The sequence below is a fragment of the Mobula hypostoma genome, chromosome 10 (genome assembly GCF_963921235.1).
Source record: "Mobula hypostoma chromosome 10, sMobHyp1.1, whole genome shotgun sequence".
In the NCBI taxonomy this organism is placed as follows: Eukaryota; Metazoa; Chordata; class Chondrichthyes; order Myliobatiformes; family Myliobatidae; genus Mobula; species Mobula hypostoma.
The window spans coordinates 18282881-18296105 of NC_086106.1; the positions used below are offsets into that span (position 1 = coordinate 18282881).

Sequence of the window (13225 nt, forward strand, 5' to 3'; positions counted from 1 at the left end):
AATCAGACATGCGCATTCTGTGCTGCAATTTCACCAAAAAGGCCATTGAGCCCACTAAGTGTCGCTTGATCCCCTAGATCTATTGCTGACAATAGCACAGATACGTGTTCAATGGGTACATAAACACTAAACCTCAACAGGGCTCACTGGAACTGCCAGTGCAGGGTCTTCTGCGTGGGAGGCTGCTTCACTTTTTGGAGAGGACCTAGCCCACACTCACCATCTCATCGGTCCCCATGTACGACACCACCGTGGTTAGAGTCTGGATGGTGTAGAAGACAACTAGTGGGTTGTCATGATCCTCAAGGGTCTGGTGGAAGAGCCGCATCAGCTCACGGAAGTGACGCTTGAAGGAGTCGGTGCTGATATCGACCACGGTGCTCAGCAGTAGCATCCCAACCTGAGGAAGAGAACAGGCAGAAGATGCACCGGTTACTGGCCTGCTAATCAGAACTTTGCTGGAGTGATCACTCCAGTGACATGATCCAAACACACATCTCTTCCCCCCACCCCAATGCCTAAAGTCTCAACACCTAACCAGGCTAGGCCTTCTGGCTGTAGGATACCATAACCCTCCTTCCTGGCATCAAAGGAAGGTAGGTTTGCTCAGTCTAGCCTTTCACTCTCTTTATTCATCTTCAACATCAGCAAGACAGAGGATTTGATTGTGGACTTCAGGAGAGGGAAGTCAGGAGAACATACGCATTGAGGGATCAGCAGTGGAAAGGGTGAGTAGCTTGGTGTCAATATCTCAGAGGATCTATTTTGGGCCCAGCATTTTCATGTAATCACAGAGAAGGCACACCAGTGGCTATGCTATGTTAGGTGTTTGAGGAGATTTGAAGCGAAGATTCTACAGATGTACAGTGGAGTGTATTCTGACTGGTTTCATAACAGGCTGGTATGCTGGCTCTAATGCACATGATTAAAGAGGATACAGAAGCAGTCAACTCAGCCAGCTCCATCACAGGCATAATTTTCCCACCATTGAGGATATCTTCAAAAAGTGGTGCTTCAGAAGGTGGCATCCATTATTAGGGACCCTCACATTCTGGTACATGTCCTCTTCTCATTACTACCTTCAGGGAGGAGGTACAGGAGCCTGGCGATGCAAACTCAATGTAGGAACAGCTTTTCCTCTGCCATAAGATTTCTCAATGATCCATTAACACATGAACACTACCTCTCTTTTGCACTATTTATTTTTTATTGTACATTAGGAATTTTTTATGTCTTACACTGTACTGCTGCCATAAAACAAATGTATCACAACATAAGTCAGTGATAATAAATCTGAAACTGATTCTGGCTAATGTATATCAGGAAAATAGAGATGCTGGAATTCCGAACCAAAAATAGAAAATGCTTTTTCTGTGGAAGGGGGAACAGGGTTAAGATTTCAGTTCGGAGATCCTCCCTCAGACCTTCCTGATCTGCTAAATGCTTCCAATGTTTTCAGCCTTTACCCCTTAGTTTTCGATGTACAGGGGAACACACATTCAGTGTGACCAAACCCTAGTCAGAACCACTTCAGCTGTGTATTATTCTGGCTGCTTCAGGAACCACAATCTGATAAACGGAGAAAAAATATCAGTGCAAGAAAAGGGGATAAAATTTCAGCACTGGAGCCCACTGCTGTGCAATATTCTACTGAGACTCTGCATCCAGCCCCCATTACACCCCCCTTTTAATACATTCCTGCACAGATTTCGAATGCTGCTGACATTTGTTTTCCATCTCCAATTATTGCTGAACTGAAATGAAAAGTCAACAATACATTTTGGGGAACATTTAGGCTGGAGCAGGTATGAATTTCAGATTCTCCTTTGCTGAGAGACAGTGGGAGATCAGACAGGGTTTTAACATTAATTCAGTCTTTTTATGGTCACTGTTACTGAGAATAGAATTAACTCCAGATTTAATTAGTGACTTGAATTTGCTGAATACCCAGTTACTGTGGGAAGGTTTAGAATGGGTTAGAGCTCTGCCACCTAGCCCAGTACTGTAGCCATAGTACATCTACCTACATCTATATCATTGACTCCATTCTCCCTGCTAGGGCAGGCTCTTCATTCCATCTGCATTTTCTCATCTAAGAAAGGGACCTGAGGGGCAACCTCTTCACACAGTATGTATATTGAACAAGCTGCCATACAATATTATATGGGCTGCCAAGGGGCATTTTAAAAGGTCCTGCAGCACACCATTTTCAAGCTGACAACATCTGCACCATTGACGTGTACTCTTACAATGCCACTCCTCACCTACACCTCCCACAGCCATTCACATACCTTCCGCTCTGCTGGAGCGCTGCTCTTAGTCCACTGAGTTATAAACTGAAGTAGTTGTGGCCATTTCTCTGGCGTTTCATGCTTGATGATAATTGCAGCCAGCTGAGCCACTGCATGCCGAACCGTGTGCCTGGAAAAGGGAATGAAAAGAATATGAGGAAGTGCTGACTTCAACTTCCCTACACATCTCCTTCATGGTGATATATCAAGACTATACCTCTTTGACAGACTAAGCTCCCATCACACACTCCCAATGGTTAGGCACAGGGCGCAGAACCAGAACTGGTCTCATTCCACTGAAACCTGCCTTTCTCAGCTTGACTACTCTACTGGCACATTCAATACCGCATTCCATGTTAATACTAATGCTTAAGATTGCTGTTCTCCAGATCACAATGAAACATCTCTCTGCTTCTTTCCCACTCACTAAAGCCTGGATTATTTTCCAGGTCTGAGTTACAGGTATAGAATGTTGACCTTAATAAATTGACTTCATGTGAACACTTATTTTATAGAGCACATAAATCTATAGTTGAAAACGTGCATGATGCTGCGCTCAGAAATGCACTGCTGTCTGTGCCTACATCCTGTCTGCATGGAACTGAGCAGCAGCAATGTAATGCCTGCTCACAATCTCACTACTGCCACTCTTCACTGTACTTGCTGGAATTTAGAAGGATGAGGGGGAATCTCACCAAAACCTTTTGAATGTTGAAAGACCTAGACAGAGTAGATGCAGAAAGGATGTTTCCTATGGTGGGGGAGTCTAGGACAAGGGGACAGCCTCAGAATAGAGAGGCATCCATTTAAAACAGAGATGTGGAGAAATTTCTTTAGTCAGAGGGTGGTGAATTTGTGGAATTTATTACCAGCTGTGGAGGCCAGATCGTTGGGTGTATTCAAGGCAGAGATAGATAGGTTGTTGAGTGGACACGGCATCAAAGGTCACAGGGAAAAGGCCGGAGAGTAGGGCTGAGGAGGGGAGAAAAGGATCAGCCATGATTGAATAGTGGAGGAACTCGATAGGCCAAATGGCCTAATTCTGCTCCTCTGTCTTATGATTTTATGGTATTTTCCATCTCAATGGCATCATTTCAGTCTTTGTGGTTTACAAGTGGATTTCCCAAAAACTTCTCAAAGGGTGGATACAGTACAGTTTGAGAGGGGCATAATTTCGACTGGGCATCAGTGGGAGTCATGGTGCAAGCAAAGACATGGCATGCAAGAAAGCTCCTAGAAGCACAGTTTTCCACAAATAATTCTATTTATAAGCCAATGTGGGCAAAATTCCAGACAACGCACAGAGTTTGACACATAACCAATCAGCAATGAGACATCCTCCCTATGGGGAGGGGGAGGGGGAGGGGAGGGAACGTCGACTCAGACCATGAGAGGCCTGCGTTGGGCATTTTCATGCCTTACAAGGCACAGATTGGAAGTCTGTGTGGGGCGCCACTCCTCGCACAGACTAGAGCAATGTGTGATTAAGTGCCTTGCTCAAGGGCACAAACACGCTGCCATAGCTGAGGCTCAAACTAGCGACCTTCAAATCACTAGACAAACGCCTTAACCACTTGGCCACATTTCTGTAATGTCGACCATCAACTGAATGATAAGTATATAAAGGTCGAGCATTCAGAGGACACACCACAAGTGAACAGCGCTCTGATGATGTCTCCTCGTATAGCGACAAAGCGTTTGCAAATTGATTGCCAGGATCAGAGAGCTACTCAACCCAACCATCAACCTTCTGAGCTACACATTTCCCAACTTAATTCCAAAATTTGTCCACTTACTCATGTTCCCGCTGGAGAGACTGCAAAATCACTGGCTTCAAACTGGAGAGAAAAAAATAGTGCGGGGGAGAGAGGGAGAGAGAGAGAGAGAGAGAAAGAACCTGTTAGATCTGGGATGCCATACCAAGTTAAAACAAAAATTCCCATTAAATATACATAGTGAAACCTCCTCGACACCAGCCCATCACACACTCTTGAGGTTAGACACGGTAACACTCCTACTTCCAGGAGTTAGACAGAGAGTGAAATTCCCTTTATACCATCTCACCACACACTCTGAGGGTAGGGATTACATTAGTGAGAATGAGTGAAGCTTCTTTAACACTGTCCTTGCACATGGTTTACTGACACTAGCTGGAAACAGTACAGAACTTTCTATAACACAGATCATCCTTATTTAAATAGCTTGAGTTACACGAGCCACTCTCTAACTACCCCTACCAATTCTTTGACAACAGAAGGACAAACTTTGTAATGAGGATCCTGGTTAGTGAATACAAGCTGCTGGAGAAACTCAACAGGTCAGACAGCATCTATCAAAGAGAATAAAGATTTCAGACTGATACCCTTCATCAGGACTGGAAAGAAAAGGAGAAGAGCCCACTTTAATATGGATGGAGTTCCTCCTTCCTAGCTCCCCATGAGCTTCTGAATCCAGCACATCAATCTATGCAACTTCTGCCATCTTCAATGGAATCCCACCACCAAACATATCTTTACTTCCCCCCCTTCCATTTTCCGCAGGGATTGCTCACTCCATGATTCCCTTCAAAGTTGTCGCACCCCACTGATGTCCCTCCTTAACCCTGCAAGCAGACTAAGTGCTTCACCTGCCCATTCACCTCCTCTCAGGGCCACAACAGTCCTCTTAGATGAGGCAACACTTCAACTGCAAGTGTGTCAGGGTCTTCTATTGTAACTGGTGTGGCCTCATCTACATCGGTGAGCACCTTCACTCCATCTGCAACAGTGAGGATTTACTGGAGGCCAACCATCATAATTCCAATCCCCATTTTCATTCTGACATATTGGGTTCATGGCTTCCTCTGCAGTCATGATGAGGCCACTATCAAGTTGGAGGAGCAACACCTCCTATTCCAACCTGACCGTATGAACACCTTCCCCTTCTCTCCTTTTCCATTCCCCATTCTGGCACCCCTCTTACCTCGTCTCTTCTCCTCACCTACCTATCATTTCCCTCAGGTGCTCCTCCTCCTCCTTTCACTTCTGTCCTTTCTTATCAGGTTCTTTCTTTTTCAGTCCTTTAACTTTTCCACCTATCACCTCATAATCGTCCCTCCCCCACCCACTTCCCTCCACCTATTTTCTTCCTGCTTGCACTCCTTCCCCTCCCCTAACTTCTTATTCTGGCTTCTTCTCCCTTCCTTTCCAGTCTTGATGAAGGGTCTTGGCCTGTAACGTCAACTCTATTGCTCTTCGTAGATGCTGCCTGATCTGTTGAGTTCCTCCAGCATTTTGTAACTCTGGATTTCCGGCAGCTGCAGAAAATCTTGTGTTCCTGGTAAGGAAAAACCAGGCTCAGATAATCTCACACCAAGTTAATTTATTGGGAACCTCCCTTCTCCAGTGACTTTGTACCAAGGTCCTAAGTTTCCAACCCACTCCACTTCTTTGCATTTCCTCAGACCCTGCAACCTCCCCTTCAGTTGGACACACAGACTCATTCAGTCACACATAATGGAACTGGTGTCCTGGTGGTGGTGTGGCAAAACCAGGCGTGTCACCGGCTTTCTCACTACCTGACAGCAACAGCACCCAAAAACATATCACCAGCACAAATTTTTATGTCTAAAGCCGGATTTGACCTCATATTCCAGATGCGCCCCTTCTGTTTTGTCTGCAGTTTCCCTGGGGGAAAGGTTAGAACTGGACCCGTGCACTCACCCAGTTACCAAAGAGCGGAGCCCTTTGCCCTCTCTGCCTCAGGATGGGTTTGATTTTGGGTTAGTGTCTGACTCCTGACACATCTGTTCCCCTAGAGACTGCAGCCCAACACTTTCTGGTGATCTGTTCCACTCCAGGTCCCAGATGATAAGAGGCAATCATGCCCTCATTTATAAACTACATATCAGGTTAAGCATTATCCGACTTGGATCATATTTAAAAGGTCAATCACATACTTCTCCTTTAGATCAACTGAGAGCTTCTTCCAGTGCTTAGCAACTCTTCTCCTCACGAGTACTGCTGCAAACTGGCGGATCTAAAGCAGGGGAGGGGGAGAAAAGGGTGAGCTGCTGATAGCTGAAGAGAAAGTGAAGTGCAAAGGCCCCAGGAACAAAACAGAGAAGGGCTGAAAGCAGGTTCCACAATGAAGGCTTACTTCACATGGAACTGACAGTGGGTCAGCATTCCCACAGCCCCAAGAAAACTGTCTCAAATCAGCCAAATCCCACAATCCTATAAACTCACCTGGAAAGAAAGGAGAGAGTGGGCTAGACATGGAAAGGGTAGGGGGAAGGGAGTGAAAGAGAAAGAGAGGGGAAGAGAGAGAGAAGAGAAAAGAGAGAGATGAGCGAGAGAGAGAGAGAAAAGAGAGAGAGAGAGTGTGAGAGAGAGTGAGTGAAAGGGAGATGAGAGAGAGATCCAGTTAATCCTAGTGCTTTCACTCGCTCTTTTCCTACAGTCCTGCAATTTTTGCTTCCTTTTCAAGTAATTTACAAATTCCCTTTTTAAATTTACTATTCAAGCTGCATCCAAGACTCTTCCAAATTACCTTTCAAGTCAGTCGTTTTGCTGGAAATATATCTGCTTTTCCCTTCTGCTTTATATCCCAATTTCTCTTAAATTTGCATCCTTGACCATCTTAGGCCCGTAATCAGCTTGCCTGAATTAACTCTGTCCAAAGGAAGTTCAAAGTGCCTTACCTGAGGGCTTGGTGCACTTGTAAGGATTGTGCAGAGAGCAGGGACCACTGATGGATCCTTAAATGCCTCCTTCAGCTGAGCCGTGGCCTGTGGGCAAGAGAAGAAATGATTTGCACGATCCACAGTACAATGAACCATACCACTCTACTGTCCGTGTCTGCCTCCCCCTCCTCCTTTCGCTCCCAGCTTTGATGGAAATGCAAGGGTGTTTTTTTACCTGAATCAAACTAAATAATATGCTGCAAACACGAGGAATTCTGCAGATGCTGGAAATTCCAGCAACACACATCAAAGTTGCTGGTGAATGCAGCAGGCCAGGCAGCATCTCTAGGAAGAGGTACAGTCGATGTTTCGGGCCGAGACCCTTCGTTAGGACTAACTGAAAGAAGAGCTAGTAAGGGATTTGAAAGTAGGAGGGGGAAGGGGGAGATCCGAAATGATAGGAGAAGACAGGAGGGGGAGGGATGGAGCCAAGAGCTGGACAGTTGATTGGCAAAAGGGATATGAGAGGATCATGGGACAGAACGCCCAGGGAGAAAGAAAAGGGGGGGGGAACCCAGAGGATGGGCAAGGGGTATAGTCAGAGGGACAGAGGGAGAAAAAGGAGAGTGAGAGAAAGAATGTGTGTATATAAATAAATAACGGATGGGGTACGAGGGGGAGGCATTAGCAGAAGTTTGAGAAGTCAACGTTCATGCTATCAGGTTGGAGGCTACCCAGACGGAATATAAGGTGTTGTTCCTCCAACCTGAGTGTGGCTTCCCAGAATCTCCCAGTGGCTACACATCTTAATTCCACGTCCCATTCCCATTCGGACATGTCTATCCACGGCCTCCTCGACTGTAAAGATGAAGTCATACTCAGGCTGGAGGAACACCACCTTATATTCCGTCTGGGTAGCCTCCAACCTGATGGCATGAACACTGACTTCTCAAACCTCTGCTAATGCCCCACCTCCCCCTCGTACCCCATCCGTTATTTATTTATATACACACATTCTTTTTCTGTCTCTCCTTTTCCTCCCTCTGTCCCTCTGACTATACCCCTTGCCCATCCTCTGGGTTTTCCCCCACCTCCTCCTTTTCTTTCTCCCTGGGCCGCCTGTCCCATGATCCTCTCATATCCCTTTTGCCAATCAACTGTCCAGCTCTTGGCTCCATCCCTCCCCCTCCTGTCTTCTCCTATCATTTTGGATCTCCCCCTCCCCCTCCCACTTTCAAATCTCTTACTAACTCTTCCTTCAGTTAGTCCTGACGAAGGGTCTCGGCCTGAAACGTCGACTGTACCGCTTCCTAGAGATGCTGCCTGGCCTGCTGCGTTCACCAGCAACTTTGAAGTGTGTTACTTAAATAATATGATGCTCAGTTCTCCACACTAGCCATTCTTGAGACAGAGGCATTCCTTCTGAAAAGCTGTCTCCACAGGTTGCAAACTCCAGGTCACCCATCAGGTGTTGAGTAGCAGGAATTTCTTCTGTCAGAGTGGGTGAACCTTTGGAATTGTGCTCCATGGAAGCTGTGGAACCACCGTCACTAAGGACGGCAGATTTGTGTGGTTCATTGAACCAGGGATTTAGAGATTGGACGACACAGTAAATTCAAAGGTAGGGTGGATTAAGCCTGACTTGTTATACAGAATTGTAAGAATGGTAGCAGCCACCTCATCTCCTCCCACATCCTACACATTCTCTCATTTCAGACTTCTATCCACTTATACTGGAATGGAAGAAATACATTATCCTCTACTACTCACCTTCTGGATCCTAGCCACCAAAGCAGAAATATTTTCAGTCTATTTCACTCTGTACTCCGGGCTCTTGATCCCTCCAAGTCACTGTCTTCTCAGTCTCAACCCTTCATCTTAGGTTCCCTCACAGCCTCCTGAGCACCATCTAAATGCATGATCCCCATCATCCAGGCCATGACATCTTCTCACGGCTGCCATAAGGCAGGAGGTACGGAACCCTGAAGTCCCACACCACCAGGTTCAAGGGAAAACAGCTTTTTCAAATAAACTCTGGTAATAGTACCCTTGGGGTATTATGTTCAGTTCTGGTCACCTCATTATTGGAAGTATGTGGAAGAGGGTGCAGAAGACATTTACCAGAATGTTGCTTGGATTAAAGAGCATATCTTATGAGTTTAGGTTGAGTGAACCAGCGCTTTTCTTCTTGTGGTGCAGGAGGGTGAGTAGCAACCTCATAGAGGTATATAAGATGCTAAAAGGCATAGGTATAGTAGGCAGCAAATACTTTTTCCAACGGCTAATAACAAGGGGGCATAATTTTAGGGTGATTGGAGGAAAGCATAGGGGAAATGACAGAGTAGATTTTTCTTTACACAAAGGTTTACACAATGGAATGCACTACCAGGGTGGTGGTAGAGGCAGATATATTAGGGACATTTAAGACACTCTTACATGGACACATGGAAAAATGAAGAGTTATGTGGGAGGGAAGGGTTAGATTGATCAAAGAGTTGGTTAAAAGATCGACACAACATCATGGACTGTTAATCATTTGGCTCTTGAACCGACCGGAACAACCCTAATCACTGTCACAATACAGCAAAACTATGACCACTTTGCCCTACAATGGACCTTACTTTTGTTCTAATTACATCCTTTCTTCAACAACTTATCTTTATGCTGTTCAAGTGAATGTTGCACATCTGATGCTATGTGCATTTTTGACCATAAACTTGACAATGACCACTCCATCAGCAGATGCTACAGCTCTCATCTCAACTACATGCCCCAAAGCCCTCAGATCTTTCTTCTCTATGGCCAGAAGTGGAGATGACTAGAATATTTGCAGCCACACACTCAGCGATTGTCACTTCACATTCACTGCACATCACTGCATATTTCCAGCCTCAAACCCCAGCTTTGTGTCTTTCACCTGTCAAAATCATTAGAGCTCACTCTTCAAACCACTGGGACTCAGTTCAAACTATAATTTATCATAGAACTACATACATAACACCACATATAACCCCGAGGTTCTTTTTCCCGTGGGCATACTCAGCAAACCTATAGAACAGCAACTGTAAACAGGATCAATGAAAGAGCATGAGCATAGAAAACAACAAACTACAAATGCAAATGTAAATAGCAATAAATAACAAGAACAAGAAATAATAAGATAAATAATCCTTAAAGTGAGATCACTGGTCATGGGAACATCTTAATCGATGAGTATAATTATCCCTTTTTAGAAAGCCTACAGCACAATACAGGCCCTTCGGCCCACAATGCTGTGCCGAACATGTCCTTACCTTGGAAATTACCTGGGGTTACCCATAGCCCTCTATTTTTCTGAGCTCCATGTACCTGTCCAGGAGTCTCTTAAAAGACCCCATCCTATTTGCCTCCACCACCATCGCCGGCAGCCCATTCCACGCACTCACCACTCTCTGCATAAAAAATCTTACCCCTGACATCTCCTCTGTACCTACTTCCAAGCACCTTAAAACTATGCCGTCTTGTGTTAGCCATTTCAGCTCTGGGAAAAAGCCTCTGACTATCCACACGATCAATGCCTCTCATTGTCTTATACACCTCTATCAGGTCAGCTCTCATCCTCTGTCACTCCAAGGAGAAAAGGCTGATTCACTCAACCTATTCTCATAAGGCATGCTCCCCAATCCAGGCAACGTCCTTGTAAATCTCCTCTGCACCCTTTCTATGTTCAAGAGCCTGATGGTTAAGGGGATAGTAACCATTCTTGAACCTGGTAGTACCAGTCCTGAGGCACCTGTACCTTCTACGTGATGGCAGCAGTGAGAAAAGAGCATGAATGGTGGGGGTCTTGACTTACAATTCTAAACAAGACACTGATAAACACACTCCCAATTACCCCAGGACGGTTTAAGGTGCCTCCCATTAACTGTCCCCAAGCTACTTGTCCTGCCCACTGCATCGCATCTCCATGCCCCACATTTAGATGGAGACCAAACATAGCGGTGTGCCTCAGGGATCTGTACTGGGTCCAATGTTATTTCTCATATACATTAATGATCTGGATGATGGGGTGGTAAATTGGATGAGTAAGTATGCAGATGATACTAAGATAGGTGGAGTTGTGGATAATGAAGTAGGTTTTCAAAGCTTGCAGAGAGATTTAGGCCAGTTAGAAGAGTGGGCTGAAAGATGGCAGATGGCATTTAATGCTGAAAAATGTGAGGTGCTACATTTTCGTAGGACTAATCAAAATAGGACATACATGGTAAATGGTAGGGCAATGAGGAATGCAGTAGAACAGAGGGATCTAGGAATAATGGTGCATAGTTCCCTGAAGGTGGAATCTCATGTGGATAGGGTGGTGAGGAAAGCTTTTGGTATGCTGGCCTTTATTAATCAGAGCATTGAGTATAGGAGTTGGGATGTAATGTTGAAATTGTATAAGGCATTGGTAAGGCCAAATGTGGAGTATTGTGTACAGTTCTGGTCACCGAACTATAGGAAAGATGTCAACAAAATTGAGAGAGTACAGAGGAGGTTTCCTGAAATGTTGCCTGGGTTTTATCTCCTAAGTTACAGAGAAAGGTTGAACAAGTTAGGTCTTTATTCTTTGGAGCATAGAAGGTTAAGGGGGGACTTGATAGAGGTATTTAAAATTATGAGGGGGATTGATAGAGTTGACATTAATAGGCTCTTTCCATTGAGAGTGGGGAAGATTCAAACAAGAGGACATGAGTTGAGAGTTAGAGGGCAAAAGTTTAGGGGTAACATGAAGGGGAACTTCTTTACTCAGAGAGTGGTAGCCGTGTAGAACGAGCTTCCAGCAGAAGTGGTAGAAGCAGGTTCGATGATCTCATTTAAAGTTAAATTGGACAGCTATATGGACAGGAAAGGAATGGAGGGTTATGGGCTGAGTGCAGGTCAGTGGGACTAGGTGAGAGTAAGAGTTCCGCATGGACCAGAAGGGCCGAGATGGCCTGTTTCTGTGCTGTAATTGTTATATGGTAAAGGTTTTCACCCCTGTATATGGAGGATGTAAGTAATAAACTCAATTGAATTCATTCTCTTGCTGAGCTGGGGCCAAGGTCCCACCCACTGTCACCAGGCCACGCCCCCTTAATATGATTGCACCCCCTGTCACCAGGCCACGCCCCTGCTTGTAAATCACTCTTGCCCCGCCTCCTTATTATGATTGCACCCCGTCACCAGGCCACACCCCCTTATTATGATTGCACCCCCTGTCACCAGGCCACGCCCCCTTATTATGATTGCCCCTACTGCCGACAGGCCCCTCCCCCCCCAAAGCGCGCTCGCGGTCGTTTGAAGGTGCGCGAGCGCCGCTTGACAGTTGGGCAGCTCCGCTCCAACGTTGAGGGAACCGCTCGAACCGGCTCCTGGCCCGTCGCCCTTCTCCTCCCCCGATCCCGGCCCGTACTCGGTTCCGGCTCCCCCTCCCATCTCCGGATCGTGGTCCGTAACTTCCGAACTCCGTTCCCCCCGCCCCCCCCACCTCACCTGCTGAATGAGCACCGTGTCGGGCTCCAGCAGATTGTTCAGGATCTTCTCCAACACCTCGGCCATCACCACTGCGTCGCCTCGGTCCCCAGCGCCGCCCCTCGCCTCCTTCTCCGCCGTCCCCCTGCTTTACCCTCCCCGGCGCCCACTGCCGTACAGCCTCTCTCGCCGGCAACGTGCTTCCGAATGGCAGCGCCACCTCCACCGTCCGCAAGAGTTGCCGTCTGTGACGCGACGCTGCAGCGCCCCGACCGGGTGGGAGGACGTCATTGTTCTCGTCACTGGGAGGACCGGGCTGCAGCGCCCCGTCATGTGGGAGGACTGGGTAGCCTCTGCCCGTCACGGGGAGGACCACTTCCCGTCATGTGGGAGGACTGGGCTGCAGCGGGGAGGACTCGTGAACCCCCATGATCGGTGAACGTTATCTGCACTCATTCCCGTGGAATTTTCATTTCAAAACATTGGAATTGGTTTAGTATTGTCAGATGCACCGAGGTGCAGTGGAAAATGTGGCTTGCCTACTGTTAATACAGATCGTTATTGCACAGTGCATGAGGGGAAACAGTAACAGAATGCAGAATAACCAGAAAAAATGCCGTGCAGGTGGACATTAAGGTGCAGGGGCTACCACACGGTAATTGTGAGGTCAAGGGCCAATCTTATGGTTTGCAGGAACCAGTGGGCAGAATTTGTCCTTGAGCCTAGTTGTACGTGCCTTCACACTTTTGTGTGTCTTCTGACCGATGGGAGGTGGGGAGAAGACAGAAAATTCAGGGTG

General features: G+C 46.5%; 1 protein-coding gene across 1 annotated transcript in view; it reads right to left on the reverse strand.

Moving 5' to 3' along the window:
* ipo4 (importin 4) overlaps positions 1-12638 on the reverse strand; it is a 79763-nt gene extending 67125 nt beyond the window's left edge. Inside the window, exons 1-6 of the mRNA XM_063060123.1 lie at positions 12448-12638; positions 6973-7059; positions 6229-6308; positions 4088-4129; positions 2292-2421; positions 221-400 (exon numbers count right to left, since the gene is read on the reverse strand). Coding sequence (XP_062916193.1) covers positions 221-400; positions 2292-2421; positions 4088-4129; positions 6229-6308; positions 6973-7059; positions 12448-12513 — 585 coding nt within the window. The 5' untranslated portion in view covers positions 12514-12638. The remainder of the gene's footprint in view (positions 1-220; positions 401-2291; positions 2422-4087; positions 4130-6228; positions 6309-6972; positions 7060-12447) is intronic.
* Positions 12639-13225: the final 587 nt, after the last annotated feature.